At 36.9% G+C, this 18,189-nt stretch overlaps 2 protein-coding genes across 2 annotated transcripts in view; both read right to left on the reverse strand.

Annotated features, from left to right (window-relative positions):
* LOC136031487 (semaphorin-2A-like) overlaps positions 1-16,030 on the reverse strand; it is a gene marked incomplete in the record, with an annotated part of 365,554 nt that extends 349,524 nt beyond the window's left edge. The window contains 1 exon segment of the mRNA XM_065711124.1: positions 15,917-16,030.
* LOC136030843 (FERRY endosomal RAB5 effector complex subunit 3-like) lies at positions 2,430-14,401 on the reverse strand. The gene is made up of 3 exons (XM_065709888.1): positions 14,348-14,401; positions 9,493-9,640; positions 2,430-4,021 (listed from the first exon to the last, which is right to left on the reverse strand). The coding sequence occupies exons 1-3, from the start codon at positions 14,399-14,401 to the stop codon at positions 2,430-2,432; spliced, it is 1,794 nt and encodes a 597-aa protein (XP_065565960.1).
* Positions 16,031-18,189: the final 2,159 nt, after the last annotated feature.

Consider the following 18,189-nt stretch of genomic DNA (forward strand, 5'->3'; position numbering starts at 1 on the left):
TATAATGAATATGAAATGATGATTTAAATTGAAATGATAAAAAACCCGCCACTGGCGAGTCGCTTCGCCATGCTACATACTTACAAAATATATTAAATATTAATAGTTTGATTCTAATTTTCCCTCTTTCCTGGTTTGAACAGAAATAATGTAATTTAGCTGTATTCATTTAGCCTGATTATAATTTTAGGGTAGAATTTATGTCTACGTATTGAAAGCATGAAGATTATTTTTCAGAAATTTTGTTTTATTCTTATTGTTATAAAAAAGAGTATTTGTGTACTTGGTGAGAAAGAACAAAAATAAAGAATGGTGGCTTCATATCCTTTCCATATTTATCGCATTTTTGTTGATGACAAGTTCCGTGCTTTATAGAGATATTTTGTTTCTGTTTTAAGAGGCAAGAATTCTTGTCTGTTGTATCTTGCCTGTTGCAACAGTTCGTGATAATGAATTGTAAGTAAGGAGCTACCTGGCTCAATACCAACGAAACTCTAAAAAACGGAATTTTGATACCAATAGATATTTCAAAAGAATAGACATATGCTGATTTCAAATATTTAAGTTTCATTAAGTTTAGTTTTACCTTTGAAAGGCTAAGAGCCAGAGAAAATTTGCCTGATTTTCGAAAACGTCCCCTAAAAGTCATAGAACCTTAATGAAAACCATACCATCAGATTCGGCGTTTAAGAAAACCTCACTGTAGATGTTTCAAGCTTCTATTTGCAAAAATGTGGAATTTTGGATTTTTTTTTTGCCAGAAGAAAGATCACGGACGCGTTTTTTTTTCAGATTTTTTCAGTTTTTTTTTTCTACGACTCAGTGGTCCTAGAATTTCGTGGGAGGGCTCATTCAAATGAAAATAAATATTTTTAGTGCCCTTTTGAAGTGCCAAAAAAGATTGGAGATCAACTAAGGCCTTTTTTCCAAAATCGCCCGATCAAAATTTTGAGATAATCATTTTGTTCATTATAATTGAAAGACTCAATAGTCTTCCATTGGATGTAACACGACCCCCCCCCCCCCCGCGACAGTCCCAGGAGAAAGTTCTTTAAGTTATTAAATTTCCCTATTATTTACGCATAATATTTTGTTACTGGGAAGTATGCATACATTTTCGTAGAGGGGGGATTATCTGCTGGGTTTTTTTCCACGGGGAGGGAAGTTTTCAGTCGGTGAACTTGTCAGGGGAAATTATACACTGGGCGGTTTTGTCAGAATTCCCAAACAAAATTATTTTTATATGTCTCGCTTTCTCTTTTCCGTCTCAATTTTACGCATGGAGTTGTTAAGGATAATTGTCAGGGGGTAATTTTCACTGGGATTGAATTGTCTAGAGAATGTTTCCGTGGGGATTGCTTTCTCCGTGGAGTGAGGCCAGATTCCTTGGCATTATTTAAAAAACGATCAAAAATTAAATAAAAAACATTTTTTTTTTCAATTGAAAGTAAGGAGCACAGAAATTATTGCATACACGAACAGAAATTATTACGTATACGAAGGAGATTGTCCCCTCAACAACGCCTCACTCTTTACGGTAAAGTTTGAATTTTATCCCAATTCTTTAAGAACGACTCCTGAAACACAAGGGTCGTTTAGATAGAACAATAAGAAGCTTTTTTGAAAGTACTAAAAAAACTTCAAATTTCAGTAAGATCCGATTACTCCTTCGTAAGTTAAAAATACCTCGTTTTTTCTAATTTTCAGAATTAACCCCCCCCCCCCAACTGCCCCAAACAGAGCGGATTCGTTCTGGTTATGTCAATCACATATTAGGACTTCTGCTTATTTTTCCCACCAAGTTTCATTCCGATTCCTCCATTCTAAGCGTTTTCCAAAATTTTAGGTTCCCCCCCCCAATGTCACCAGATCCGGTCGGGATTTAAAATAAGAGCTCTGAGACATGATATCCTTCCAAACATCAAATTTCATTAAGATCCCATCACCCGTTCGTAAGTTAAAAATACTTCATTTTTTCTATTTTTTCCGAATTATCCGACCTCCCACTCTCCTCCCAGATGGTCAAATCGTGGAAACGACTATTTCTAATTTAATTTGGTCCGGTCCCTGATACGCCTGCCAAATTTCATCGTCCTAGCTTACCTGGAAGTGCCTAAAGTAGCAAAACCGGGACAGACAGACCGACAGACCGACAGAATTTGCGATCGCTATATGTCACTTGGTTAATACCAAGTGCCATAAAAAATGGAAGAATGGATGGACAAAATTGGGTTGCATTGGAAGACAGAGGGATTGAACTTTCCAAAAACATGAGAGAAGTATACATGAAATAGTTTGTTTCTTTGATCGATGGAATGAATAAAAAAAATATGAGATGGAGAAATAATACACTTTTAGGATTTTTTTTTCAAAGCAAAAAGTCAACCACTCCAACATGTGTATCTAACCTAGGGCGTGTTTTTTAAAAATTACCTAGAAGAGTTTGAAAAAATTAGGGGATTCGATACTCTAAAGATATTTGTCAGCATTCCTGAAAGAGTAGCAAACATAGTTTCATCTATAGATCGAGGAATGATAAATTGCAGCGTCTGCGCATGATTAGCTCCCCAACTTGACATCTCCATCATGAATCCCTTTATGCATTTGAAAACTAATTCAGCCCGACGTAAACACCAATTAGAGTTCATAGAGCTATCCAATTCATCTACAAGAAAAAGAGGGAGGGTTAAATTTCTAACGTCATTCAAACAGGACCATTTCAAAATGTTCCGTATTCCTAAAATCACTGCATTGCGTGAATTTATATCACTACTCACAACACTTGGATCACTAACTAAATGAAAAAGCACATGAATGTCTGCCAGATTGGAATGTTTTGTAACAAAAAAGTCACCATTAGATGGGCAATAACCGTTCGAATCTGCACTAATAGGTTCTCCAGCAGCTGATTTTAACTCTCTCCATTCAGAGCCATCTAGTGACAGTCGTACCGCCTCTTCCAACTGTTCCTCGATGGTTTCAAAATGTAACTCTGGCAATCGAGTACAGATGGCAGTAAGTTTTCGAAGATTTCCATATTGAGGGGATAAAGAATTATCTGCGAGAAGGATGAGTCCTGAAAGATTGTTTGAATATAATGACATTGCCATCTGTAAACGCTGAGGACTTATTGAAGTTCCATTTCTCGAAGGCAATCGACAAAAGTTCATAACATCATCCGCAATTAATCGTAAATTATGTGATTGCTTCATTTGCAATCCTAAATGAATGGTAAAACTTTCTTGCATGCGTGTAGGCAGCGTTTCTTCAATATCATCAGCTGGAGTAAAATCGAAGAATTCCTTATTCTGAGCATCAATCCCTGACATATTTCCAACTTGGAGAAGTTCTGACATAGCAAGTAACCACTTATGTAATTGTGTTCTTTGCTCTTTAAGAAAAGAATCCAATCTCGCCTTCCATTCCTCTTCCAACAGATCTCTTGCTTCGTTCTGTTGTGCGGTTAAAGAGCTGATATGAATATCTGACAGGCTTCCCAAAGCAGTTGCAAGCTCTTCTGCGTCACGATCACCCATTTTCTGAAGCTCAGCATCACGTTCTTCAATTAAAACTTCGTATTCAATAGCAAAATTTTGTTCATGCATCAACAGTTCCCGGTATGCAGGTGAATGAACAAGTTGATGATAAATTTCAGCAACAAAGTCTTCAGCCTTAACAACTTTCTTAGCGCAGTAGTCTGCAGTCTCAGTCTCAAAGGCGTGGATCCACTCTTCAATCATATCATCACAAAAATCAATATCTTCTTTACCTCTTTTTATCAACTCAGATGCTCTCGTTTTTGAAGCTTGAACAGATTCACAATAAGAGAATGACTCAATTTTCTCTTGGAGAGAATCTTCAACATATGGTGGCAAATTTTTTGTATTCATTACTCTTAAAGCAAGTTGTCTTGAAGTAACAGTGAGGGGTAGATCAACTTCAACGTTGATATGTTCCTCCTTGCCTTTAGCCTTGTAGGAAAACCCAAATGTATGTATGGTCATGCTGTGTTGCCAATATCCTGCAAAGGGCAGTGAGTGAGCAAAACAATTATTAATATGGATTCCAACAACCCAAATTCTTAGTCTGATTAACACCTATGCAAATACCTGAATACGATTTCACACAAGCTGCATCAAACTAGCCGATATTAACAGACAGAGGGACAAACAAGTCAATAAACCAAGCTTCCTAAAATCACTTGAAGGAGCACGCAGCCTTTATGTACTTGCAATAAAAATGCGGTATTAATTTTTTTTTGTTTACTCCTGACATTTTTCCGAAAAAAACTACTTTTGCGATAGGGGAGAGATAGATTCTTCAATTATGAATGCCTTCAATTACATTCAATAACCCAGCATTCTCAATGTTCAGTTGGTTCTCAGCACCTTGTATGGATTTTATCATATTCCCTTCCTGATGAAGCCCATTGCTCCCCCGACTACATGATATTAGATTAGTAGTCATTCTTTATCAAATAATCAAGGTAATGATGCCCCATAGCCTTGGATTGTTTTTCTCTTCCTTGTTTGTTGTCTTGTTGACCATGTAAGAATTCTTTTATTTCGATATGTTGGATTCTTTTTTAAACACACATGCTTAAAACACAATCAAAAATAAAATTTTAAGACAGATTATTTGCGACATTAACAACCCAGATAGAAAAAGGACAAATAAGAGAAAGTCATGAGCAAGTAAAAAGTTATTGCTCCAAGGCAAACTTCTAAAATGGATATCAGTGCTTTTTTCCTATGATGGAAGGAGCTTTGAATTACTAGAAAAAAATGTGCTTTTTTGCAAGTACAATTCAATTAGTAAAACGAACAATATTATGAAAAATTAGCTGTGGGGGGTAAGGGGCGGAGGGATACCCAGTGGAGCAATGAACAGGTTTATCTTTTTACTTCTTTATTTGAATTGTTGATGTAAAATTCGACTGTTAAAACGCTTGTTTTATATGACAGTGTCAATCAGAATAAAAATGAATGGTTTGTTGGATCAAAAGGTTAGCTAATTTCGACAGCACAGCAAAGCACAGACAACAGCCCCAGCAAGGCTAAACAAGGAGGCAAACAATGAAATAATCAATTATAGTTACATTCAAAGAAGCAGCAGTTTCTAAACGTTTCAAACAGTTCTAGCAAACAGTTTCAAACAGTTCTAGCAGTTTCAAAGAAGCAGCAGTTACATTCAAAGAAGCAGCAGTTTCTTCTGCAGCATTGCAGAAGACTATCAGCTGAATGACAAAACTGTAAAACAACTTTTTGAATCCATACTCATATTCTGTTTCTGAAATGAAATATGAAGTTTTTGTTTTTAAGTCCTGTTTTTGAAGCCATTTAGAATCTAAGGATCGAGATAGTATTCACTTCAACTTAAGCGTTTTAAGCGTTTTTTATAATACCATCTATAATACGGCAGCTATTTAGAATTGTTGATCAAATAGCATTCGATTCAAAAACAATGCTGATGAACATTCAAACAGGGTTTTCAAAGAAGAGTAATGATTACTCTTACTGTAATGATTAATGATTAATGAGTGATGATTAATAATGATTAAACTAGTAATGATTAATGAATTATTAATTGACATTAACTCTGCTTGTCTTCGGTTTAATATAGCCGAAGACAAGTCTGCTTGTCTTCGGTTTAATTGTCTGCTTCTCTTCGGTTTAATTTTCTTTAAAAAAGTTTCTTCTGGAAAAGGTGTTTGTTTTTAAATTTACCAATATAAACAGTAGGTAGAAGATATGGAGCTCTGCTAATCCTTAATGGATTTCATTATTATCTTCAAGGTTTGATGTTGCTCTTTACATTGACCTTTAATATGCCTTGCTGATTTACTTCTGTATATTAGGTTGTTCCATTGAGGAAGGCTACCCCTCCCTCGACCATCATTCTTCATGCTAGTGCTTAACTTATGCTTGGACAAATGAACCCTGTCATCCAATAAGTATTGAGATAAAACAGTCAAATTTAAGCATTCTAATATTTAGAGTCATTTTGTTCTTTTTAACTTTTAACGTTATTACTTCCCTTGGTTATTAAGAAGAAAAAAAATCTAGTGTTTTGGTCATTACAGGTCACAACTTATGCTTAGACAAATGAACCCTGTCATCCAATAAGTATTGAGATAAAACAGTTTTCTTTGTCATTCTTATATTTAGTGCTATTTTGTTCCTTTTGATTTTTAACACAGCTACTTCCCTTAATTATAAAGAATTTTTTTCACTACTGGTGAGGGTTAATTGTTTTAAAAAGTAGAATTGTGGCAAAGAGTCAAACTTTAGCGTAAAGAGCGAGGGATTGCGGAGGGGACAACCCATTTCATATACGGAGTAATTTCTGTTCGTTTTAAGTTTTAATGTCGCTCCTTACTTTCAGCTAAAAAAATTAGTTTTTTTATTTAATTTCTGAACGTTTTTGAATTAATGCATCTTTGGTTTTGGCTCTCCGCACATAAATTATTAAAATGAAATTTGTATATTAATTCTTTTTTTTGGCTAAATGGCTTTCTCTTAGTTTTGATCAGACGATTTTGAGAAATCAGGGATGGAGAAAGAGGCCTAGTTGCCCTCCAATTTTTCGGTTACTTAAAAAGGCAACTAGAACTTTTAATTTTTAACGAATGTTTTTATTAATAAAAAATATACGCAACTTAAGAATTAACTTACGTAACAAACTTTCATAATCTTATATTTTTATTATGTATACGAGGGGGTTTGTACCCTCGTTAACACCTCGCTCTTTACACTAAATCGTAAGTTTTGTCCCAATTCTTTAAGAATGACCCCTGAATCAGAAAGGCCGTAGAATAAGTAGTTGAAATTACTAAAAATACTTTAGCATAAAGAGCGAGGTATATATCTCCTCCTAAATACCTCGCTTTTTATGCTAAAGTATTTTTAGAACCCCTCATATACGTAATAATCTCTGTTCGTTTTAAGTTTAAATGCTACTCCTTCCTTTCATTTGAAAAAAAAAACGTTTTCATGTTTATTTTTTATTGTTTTCTTATAGTAATGCTAGAAAATCCTGCGCCCTTTTCATTGAATTTTTCTTCCCCCATGACAGATTCCTCCAAGGAAAGATCCTCCAACATAGCCCCCTCCCCTCAGCCCCACCCCCAAACAAAATAAGATCCCCCTGAAAACGTCTGTATACTTCCCAATAACCATTACTATATGTAAACACTGGCCAAAGTTTGTAACTTGCAGCACCTCCCCCAGGGATTGTGGGGGAGTAAGTCATCCCCAAAGACATAGTTATTATGGTTTTCGACTATGTTGAACAAAATGGCTATCTCAAAATTTTGATCCGTTGACTTTGGGAAAAAATGAGCGTGGGAGGGGGCCTAGATGCCCTCCAATTTTTTGGTCACTTAAAAAGGGCACTAGAACTTTTCATTTCCGTTAGAATGAGCCCTCTTGCGACATTCTAGGACCACTTGGTCGATCCGATGACCCCTGGAAAACAAAACAAAAAACAAACAAACAAATAAACACGCACCCGTGATTTGTCTTCTGGCAAAAATACAAAATTCCACATTTTCGTAGATAGAGCTTGAAACTTCTACAGCAGGGTTCTCTGATACGCTGAATCTGATGGTGTCATTTTCGTCAAGATTCTACGACTTTTAGGGGGTGTTTCCCCCTATTTTCTTAAATAAAGCAAATTTTCTCAGGCTCGTAACTTTTGATGGGTAAGACTAAACATGATGAAACTTATATATTTAAAATCAGCATTAAAATGCGATTCTTTTGATGTAGCTATTGATATCAAAATTTAATTTTTGAGAGTTTTGGTTACTATTGAGCCGGGTCGCGCCTTACTACAGTTCGTTACCACGAACTGTTTGATCAAAATTCATTAAGATCCGATCACCCACTCGTAAGTTAAAGATACCTCATTTTTCTAATTTTCGTCTCCTCTCAGCCCCCCAGATGGTAGAATCGGGAAAACAACTTTATCAAGTCAATTTGTGCAGATCCCTGACGCGCCTACCAATTTCATTGTCCTAGCACATCCAGAAGCACCAAACTCACCAAAGAACTGGATCACCCCCTCTAACTCCCCCAAAGAGAGCGGATCCAGTCTGGTTATGTCAATCACGTATCTACGACATTTGCTTATTCTACACATCAAGTTTCATCCCGATCTCTCCACTCTAAGCGTTTTCCAAGATTTCCGGTTTTCCCCTCCAACTCCCCCCAATGTCATAAGATCTAGTCGGAATTTACAATAAGAGCTCTGAGACATTTTTCCAAATTAGCCCCCCCCCCAACTCCCCAAAGAGAGCGGATCCGTTCCAATTATGTCAATCATATATCTAGATTTTTAGTCTAATTTTTCAGAATTAACGCTCCCCCCAACTTCCCCAAAGAGATCGGATCCGTTCTGGTTATGTCAATCAGGTATCTAGGACTAGTGCTTAGTTTTTCCACCATGTTTCATCCCGATCCCTCCACGCTAAGCTTTTCCCAAGATTTTCCCCTCAAACTCCCACCCAATGTCAATGGATCCAGTCGGGATTTAAAATAAGAGCTCAGAGATACGATATCCTTCTAAATATCAATTTTCATTAAGATCCGATCACCCCTTCGTAAGTTAAAAATACCTCTTTTTTCTAATTTTTCAAAATTAATCGTCCTCCCACTCCCCCCCCCCAGATGGTCGAATCGGAAAAACGACTATTTCTGATTTAATCCGGTCTGGTCCCTGATATGCCTGCCAAATTTCATCGTCCTAGCTTATCTGGAAGTCCCTAAACTAGCGAAACCAGGACAGACAGACAGACAGACCGACAGAATTTGCGATCGCTATATATCAATTGGTTAATACCAAGTGCCATAAAAAGATACCAAGTTGGTGGCACCAATTCACAAAAATATAGGAGCAGGGGGACAAAGATTTTTTTTGCATTTTTCAATGAAGATACAAACAACAGAACAAATTGTGTAAACATTCTTAAAACAGGGGTAGCAGTGACTTTGCTGTTTGGATAAATCATCGACTAATTTATCCAAATCCAGAGTCTGCTCTTTTTAAACGGCCATCATCATGAGATCACTGAGTCTGTCATTTCCCAATGTCGATCGCAGATGATCCTTCATACGCGCTAATGCCAAGGAGAATCGTTTGTTACTGGCAGTGATTGCAGGCAAAGTAGCAACTAGCTTCATCAGTTTTAGCACTGCAGAATAGGCAACTGCGAGGTCGAAAAAAATTCGATAGCATGGAGAAGATCCATTTTAAAAGTGTCACATTTTGAAAGATGCAACTTTGCAAGAGAAATCAGGGATTTTTGGGCACAGTCATCAACATTGAGAATTACATAATAATGACACATTACCCTTTGAACTGTTGAGAATTCGAGAAAATCAGAAGTTGAACGGTAGAAGGCTGATAAAGCGTCAATCATACGCATATTTGGCATTTAACACTGGTCTATCTGGCTTGATAAATGGTCTATCACCTCGAAGTACAGATTACCCGAGTCTGATTGAACTGGCTGACTGATGTTGCGTTTACTGGTTGTTGAATTTGAAAGAGCCTTGAGAGGCTCCACCTGGAAATGGTTTGACTTTTCTTTTTCTAAGTACTGGTTTTGAATTTTTGGAGACTCTGATTCTGGGATATCCTGTAAAGCCAAGAAAATGGTTAGGTTTTTATTTAATATCATTTCTCAGCTTCTGGAGTGTCTCTTTTGTTCCAAAAATCATTGCTAGTGCCTTATAAATCAGACTACTTTCTGTTTGAAGTTGCTCTGACATACAATTTAAAATGGCTTAACACTTTTTCCATTATATGCAAAGTTGAGACAAAAGAGACCGACTTTATTTTTTCCATTAGTCGTTTTGCTTTACAAGTTACCTCACTAACAGAACTATCAGACTGTGACTAGCAAAGCAACAGTACAATCAAATCTTGCCTTCACCATGAAAACACAGCAACATGTATAAAACCAGCAAGTTTGGACAGTCCGCTCAAGCTCCAAGACTTTTTGCCAACTAATTAACCACTAATAGTTCATTTCAAGTGCTGCTGCATTACATAAATACTTTAGTCTTTTCAGCATAGAGAAAAATTCCGAAAGTTCACTGATGTTTTTCAGGCAATCAGTCAAAACCAAGTGTAATATCTGGGAGTGACAGTGTAAGAAAAAAAAAAAACTACATGAGGCACCTTCTCCCTAAGCTTTGTTTCAACTCTGTTGGATTCCCAACTCATAACAAATACGCTGTCATAACATTGAGCAACACACAACATTAAATCTATAAAAAAAAAACAATTCTATAGTCTCACATATCAAGTTGGATATGCTTTTGGCACCTAATATTTGCATGTGATAGCAGCTAATTATTTGCTCTACTACTTTTCAATTCAATCTGTGCCTGGGTAGGATTACCAATTGGTCTTTTTTTTTACCTTACCTTAGATCTATCTGTCATGCCAGAAGGGCTCAGGTCATCTACGAGACTTCACCAATCTTTTCTGAATTGGTCAGCTGCGTATATGTCTTCCCAATCAGGTTGAAGGGAAGCATGGGTATTGTGCAGGTCAGACAGGTATGTTCATCACAAAGTGTTCCAAGGTCTTCGACTGCTGTTTGGGTGCCATTGTGAAGTGGATTTTAGGATCTGAGTGCCCTGCTTTTGAAGAACATGGCAAAAGTATCTCCACCTCCGAGCTCTAATGGTATTTTCTTTTCTAGAAACGTCTTTTGTCTCTCTAACAAAAAGAGTGTAGCAATTAGCTGATTTTACTTCTGAAATAATGTCTTGCTGCAAGGCATTCCCTATCAGTGTAACTGCATTGTTTTTGTACTGATGATTACAATAGTGACCAAATCAATGCTGTAAACTTGGCCTTCAGCATTTCGTTGTCTTTAAATATTTCCTCCGTCAATTCAACGAAATTCCCCAGTTTCTAGGTGTTTCTGATTCGTCGTGACCCATCGGAGGAAGATACTGGCAGCCAAGAAAGCCAATAGCATCAGAAGTCCACTTCAAATAATCTCTATCTTCTTGAACCTCTTGAGAGATCAACTTAAGCCATTCACTACACATCCAGAAGTGACTGTACTAATTGTCTTAAATTCCACCCATTCTATCACACAATTCCTGTTTCTATTACTACCATCATGTTGCTTCAATAGACTAGAACTGCCTTTCCACTTACAAAATTATTTCTTAATGAAAGCCGTTTTTCCAGCAGTTTCCCCAGTTTTTCCAGCCCTTAGAGCCCCACTAGGAAAAATGACAGAAAGAATAAAAAAAAAATAGAATGCAAGTTTTATGAACATCCAATCCATTCATAAGCCTCAAAGTAATGTGCACTGAATTTCCCTCCATTAGAAGTGGAAAGGTTGGTTGAGACACATCATAGAGATATCTCAGAGAGATTCCTGACTGCTACAGGAAACTGCAACAGGTTGCAACAGGAATGTAGACCACTTTTTCATGCTGACCTGGGTCATTTATTACTCAGCTTGTTTTTGAAAGATTGTCATAGGCAGGGGAAATGATGTCCAGTAACCCAATGCTTTGAGCACTGACATTATTGCCAGTTTCTTCATTTGTTTTCTCATATTTTCACAGCAAAAAAATCCAAAGTTTGTTGTTGCTTTTTAATCATTCTTTGATTGTGGATTTACAACAACAAAAGAGACAAACTAACAAGCTGATGCCTAATTTTCTTTACTGAATTATGTCAGCAGAGAGGAATTGTTTTACACAACTAAAATACAAAATAGATATTCAATAGAAGTAACATGGTCTTTTCCAAATCTAGGGGGCATTCCCCTACCCTCCTAATTGACACCACTGTGTCCTTTCAAGCTTCCTTCAGGTGAATACATGTAAACTTTTGAATAACAAAGTTTAAAAATCACAAGGGGACATGGGGATTTTAGAAATTCCTAAGTGGGGCAAGGCCCAAAATTGGTTGAGAGCCACTGCTCAGGATCTAAAAATATACTTTCTGAGATTTCAGTCTTGCCCCCTAGATCCACCCTGTTGTAGCTGGTGAACAACTACAGAATTATTGTACAAAATGACTGTAGCTTACCTTTAGATAAATCGGTTGAAGCTTATAAATAGTTGTTTAGAATAACCATTCAATTATGTAAGGACTTGCACATATGTTTAGAGAGGAATATGCCACAAATGAGGCAGTTTAGCCTCTTAAACTGGGAAGTTACAAAAACACAAAATTCTTCAATAGTCATAAACCAATTGACTATCCCAGAATTCTGAAACTGGGAAGCTGCACACAACAAACCAATTAATCACCTTTGAATTCAGAATTACCTCCAAATTTTTGCCAAAATTGTTGTTTTGTAACATAAAATGGTGGAAACTGGTGCTTGGTGCAGTCTCTTGTGTTACTCAAAATGAGTATTTTATGTTAAATCTTCATTTCAGTGAGCCTGCTCTTGATATTCCGTGAAAACCGGCTTGATATTCTTGCCCCCAGTAAAAAAAAAAACAACAACCTATTTGGGGAAAATATGAAAGTTCATGTTATTATAGATAGGGACATAAGAATTCTGCTAGTAAGTTCTCAAACATGTGCAATTTGAATGAGTAATTGTCATCAAGGTCATACACTTTTCAATAAGTGTTTCCCCCTTTTTTTTAAACTATGCATATTTTTAATGCTAATAGCTGTTGATGAGTAATTCTAAATTGAATTTGCCTATTTTGCATAAAAATTTATTTGCAAAAAAAAGCTCTTGAAGCTTTTTTCAACAAATATCTGCAGGGGATTTTTTGCAGGTCATGTGATCTGTCTCAAGGCTGATTATGAGTGATACCTGTCTAAAAACTACTTTTGAAGGAATTGTGGCTACAAAGAACCATGAATAACAACAATCATCCAGTTTGATATCATTTGCCAAAAATGATGGTTTTCAAGCAAAATAAACTTTTGCTGTTTCTTCTTCTCTCTCTTTTCAAATTTAGGATCCATTTTTCCAAATTCAATGAAATGTATAGGCTAAATCAGGATTTAGTAACATTATGAGGCTCAGAATGCTTTCCTTGGGTCTTTTTTTGTGTATATGTCTATTTATGAAAGTTTCATTTTTATAAAAGAAATCTCAAGTTAATCAAAGCCAGTGCCCTTTAGAGGAGGAAGGGGTGAAGCTGAATACTTCAAAAAAACAAGTAAATATACAAAAGATTTCATAGCTAATATAGGGACAAGTTGAGCATGCTACTTATTTCTTTTTTATACTCTATCCAAATACTATAGTCAATTCACTTACAATTGCACCACCCCTGACAGCAATATTCATAGGCCTAGTTCAGGGAATATATATTTTTTTCCATTGCTATGGACTTTCTATGGCATTAGACAATGAGAGGCAGGGATGTTGTTTGGAGTGCAGAGGGGCAGTTGCCCTCCAATAATTTGGAAAAAAATAGTATACAGCCAATGTCCCTTGACTACCTGACTTAAAACCCTCTGCCCCCCCCCCCCAAATAAAAATTCTGGAGATTCACCCCTGATGATGGCTGAATTTAGAAGTGAATTGATTAGACTATTTAGAAAAAAAACATAAGCAATCAATCAACTAGTGTGTCCACTTTGTCCCTTATTCAGTTATAGAATCTTCTATAGCCTATATTTACGAAAAGACTTGCCCAGAGTATAGTGTAGGCTCTGGATTGTTGGCTAAGAAGAAGAATTTTACACAAAAATTAGCCTACCTTTTCAGTATTTACAGAATCTTGTAGGCACTTAGAGGATTGAGCCTAGGGACCCCCCCCCCCCATCAACAGCCTTGAATACAATTGACCCAGTCCCCTAAATTAAGGTAAAAGACATTTTTTGGTATAGGCTATGCCTAGAAAATGACCTGTAGAGAAGGATGTTAAGAAAACAATTCACACTTCATAATATGCACAATAATCATAGGTATTACATTTTGCTTGCAGTCATACTATAGGCTTCTTTGCCCCAGATCTCCTAATGTGCAAACAGCCTATATAGGCTATCTGAAATTATATATTTCCAATCTACCAATGACTGGAGAACAGCAAATATTATACCAATTTTTAAGAAAGGTGACAAAGACAAACTGGGAAATTATCAACCAGTAAGCCTAACCTCAGCCATTTGCAAGATCATGGAAGGTATCATTAACCATGCTCTAATAAATTATTTAGAAGAAAATGCTCTTATTAGTGATAGACAACATGGATTCCGCAGGGGCAGCTAAATCAACACCAACTTTATTCAGTCATATGATCATGCAACTAAAATTTGGGATATGGGTAAACCAGTCAACATTATCTTACTTGACCAAGCCAAAGCCTTTGACAAAGTTGAACACTCATACCTGAAGCTGAAGCTTACCAGGTGTATGAGGATGTGATTGATTGGATTGGAGCATTCCTAACTGGAAGATCTCAACATGTCATGATCTACACTGATAATGGCAATCCAGTTTTCTCCTCCATTTCCCAGGTCATAAGCAGCATCCCACAGGGAACCATCCTTGGGCCAATGTTGTTCAGCATATATATTAACAACTGTACAACCTATCTATGCAACCTTTTAACATTATATGCTGACAACTGTAAGCTCATTGAGCCTGCTGAGACTGAAGAAGAAAGAGCCTGCATTCAGCCCGACCTTGACAGGCTATCCTCCTGGTCATCAAGTTTGGCCCTACAATTCAATGCAACTAAATGCAATGTACTACACTTAGGGCACAACAATCCCCACCATCCCTACCATATAGAGTGTGACCAGTTGGAAGCAGTTGCCAAGGAGAGAGACTTAAGTGTCATTGTGGACAAGGATTTAAAATTCCACAGCCACACTCAGGCTGCAAAAGCTAATCGAGCTCTCTGGCTCATTAAGCACTCTTTTGTAACCAGAAAGTCATGTGTGGTTATAGAACTTTATAAATCTCTTGTCTGTCCCCACCTTGAGTTTGGCTTGACTTTGGACTTCCCCAAAATAAAATGGCCACAAGACCCCTTGAAAGTGTCCAAAGGAGAGCAACCAAACTGGTCTGTGGCTTAAACAATGCCCCTTACCAGGATCATCTAAGGTCTTTGAGACTTCTAACCCTCACATATCAAAGATATAGGCCTAGAGGAGATGTGATCATGGCACACAAAATTTTCAAATCTAGTCACCTAAACCAGATCTTTACCCCCTCCCTGGCTAACAATTCAAGAGGTCACAGTCTGAAGCTTCACCTGCCTGGATGTCATAGAAGGGAACAATGTGGCTTCGTTTCCATTTGGGTGGTCCCCCTCTGGAATAGACTATCCAAGTCTACCATCCAAGCTGAGACTCCCAACTCCTTCAAAGCTGGAGTAGACAGGAGCTGGGAGAGGGCTGAGTGGAGGCTGGACTGGGAAGCTAAGCCAACATAATTACATCACTCACCACCAGCAAGAACCAACAGGAGGATGTACCACTTTATCTCACTGGCAAATGTGTGATTTAAGGTAATTTAAGGTAGGCTAATCTATTCTCCCAATGCATTTCTCTTGTTTCAACCCACGTACCTGTAAACTGAATCAACTATGATGAAACAAGGACCAGAAAAACAAGTAATGGGTTGCAGAATGGTTTGGAATTATATATAACTTGAGCTATATATTTGCACATTAGTGGGGGGGTCAAAGCACAGAAGGCCTGCATGCAAAAAAATGTTCACTAAATATGAAGAGATTTCTGAACATGTTTCCTTCTCTGCAAGTCTTTCTCTAGGCATATCCCCCTTTTTATGTGATCTTCCAATCCTATGCTAAGAAATAGCATTAGCTATCAAGGCAATAAGAGATAATAATAAGTAAGCCTACTTATATCAGAGAAGATGGGATCTTTCTGATATTGTTTTGAAGATCTCCAGCCCCTAGAACAAAAAGGAATACTACTTTGAACTAACCTTTTTTATAATTTCTAGGGAGTTGGCTTGATCTAAAGATTTTATCCAACAAGTTTTCTCTTTTATTTAACACAAAAACTTTTGACTATTCAAAACAACCACAATCAACCTCAATTTGAATGCCATCTATAATATAATTATAACAAATAATATCTAGCGTTCTTTAAATCCAATTTCAAAAATTATAGAGAGGTATACAGATGATCATCAAGGAGGCCTTTGGTGGCGCCGCGGATTTGACCTTAGCTTGGTAATACGAGACCCAGAGATTAAATCACGCTGCAGTAATGCACTGCAGGGCCGACGCAGGGACCTGAGTAGTCAAGAAGCGTCGTTAATCTGACACAATACAATACGATGATCATCAAGTCCTTTCCCCTCTTTGACTCCTTCATCAGAATATATAACTCACAAGGAAAACTTGTGGAAAATATAAACAATTAAAGAGCTAAATTTTTGGATCTCTTAAGCTTAGATAAGCTTTCAGCATAAGTTAAATCTCATTGTGAAAGTTCTTTATGCTATTGTAATTCAACTTTAATTCAGCTGGGTAATTTTTCTGAACTATGCTAACAAGTATTTTAAACTCATATTTTGATTTTTTTAAATGACGGCGAAAGGAGCCGAGGCATTTCTGAGTTTTCCCATCAAAATTTTTCTCATCTAAGAGCCCTCCAAATTAGATTTCATTTTGTTCCTCTGTAGTCTTAGCTTAATTGGGTGGCACAATAATAATTTTTATGTTACACTAATCCTTATGCAAAATAACGACTGCTACTGATAATAGCTCATTGGAGTATTAAGCTAGCTGAGGCCCATACAGCTTTGCACAATCGTCCTCCATCGCAATCTATTTGAAGCTTTTCTCTTTGTACCATCTCAAGAAATCCCAGCTTTCATTAAATCCTTTCTTAAATTTCTCCCCAACCCATTTTATGATGCCTTGCTTTTCTTTTGGCCCTAGATGGGTGGCCAAAATGGACCATCTTTGACAATCATCAGGAGGAGAAACGGTTAATGCTTCATCTGAAATTAACAGCATTTTCTTTCCGTGTGAATGCTAACTTAAGGAAAAGATAAAACCTCAGTTTATGTGGTGCTGCTAATAGAAACTTTAGAGGTAGCTTTAAAGTATTGTTCTTCTAAAGGGAGCGATGTTTTGTAAAATTGGTAAGTTGCTCAGCCTTGGCACATTGATCGTAAGATATTTAAGGTATCTATTGATATCTTAAAGAAGAGACAAATTGTTTAATGATTATTAAAGCATGAAGAATTCAACTGAAAAGGAGATGATTTACTTATAGAATTTGATTGTGCAGAAGAGAACGGGAGTGAGTAGGAAGAGCCGTATTGGTACCGGCCGGTCTAGTGGCCTTAAACTGCTGCGGAAAGGCAGCTCAGGTACCCGCACTTCCAACAATCAATAATTATGTATTAATATAAATGTTAGTGTGCACTCATTACTTGCTGACTGGAGGATAATAGTACTTCTAGTGGGTATTTTTTCTGATGAAGGAGTCAAAGAGGGGAAAGGACTTGATGATCATCTGTATACCTCTCTATAATTTTTGAAATTGGATTTAAAGGACGATATATATTATTTGTTTAATTATATTATACATGGCATTCAAATTAAAGTTGATTGTGGTTGTCTTGAATAGTCAAAAGTTTTTTGTTAAATAAAAGAGAAAATTTGTTGGATAAAATCTTTAGATTAAGCCAACTCGCTAGAAATTATAAAAAAGGTTAGTTCAAAGTAGTATTCCTTGAACACAGGTCATAATTTTTGTTCTAGGGGCTGGAGATCTTCAAAACAATATCAGAAAGATCCCATCTTCTCTGATATAAGTAGGCTTACTTATTATTATCTAATGCTATTTGCTAATGATAGCTAATGCTATTTCTTAGCATAGGATTGGAAGATCACATGTTATATAATTCCAACCCATTCTGCCACCCATTACTTGTTTTTCTGGTCCTTGTTTCATCATAGTTGATTCAGTTTACAGGTACATGGGTTGAAACAAGAGAAATGCATTGGGAGAACAGATTAGCCTACCTTAAATTACCTTAAATCATTTGACAGTGAGATAAGGTGGTAGATCCTCCTGTAGGTTCTCGCTGGTGGTGAGTGATGTAATTATGTTGGCTTAGCTTCCCAGTCCAGCCTCCACTCAGCCGTCTCCCAGTCCCTGTCAACTCCAGCCTTGAAGGAGTTGGGAGCCTCAGCTTGGATGGTTGACTTGGATAGGCTATTGAAGAGGGGGACCACC

Source organism: Artemia franciscana, chromosome 9 (genome assembly GCF_032884065.1).
Source record: "Artemia franciscana chromosome 9, ASM3288406v1, whole genome shotgun sequence".
In the NCBI taxonomy this organism is placed as follows: Eukaryota; Metazoa; Arthropoda; class Branchiopoda; order Anostraca; family Artemiidae; genus Artemia; species Artemia franciscana.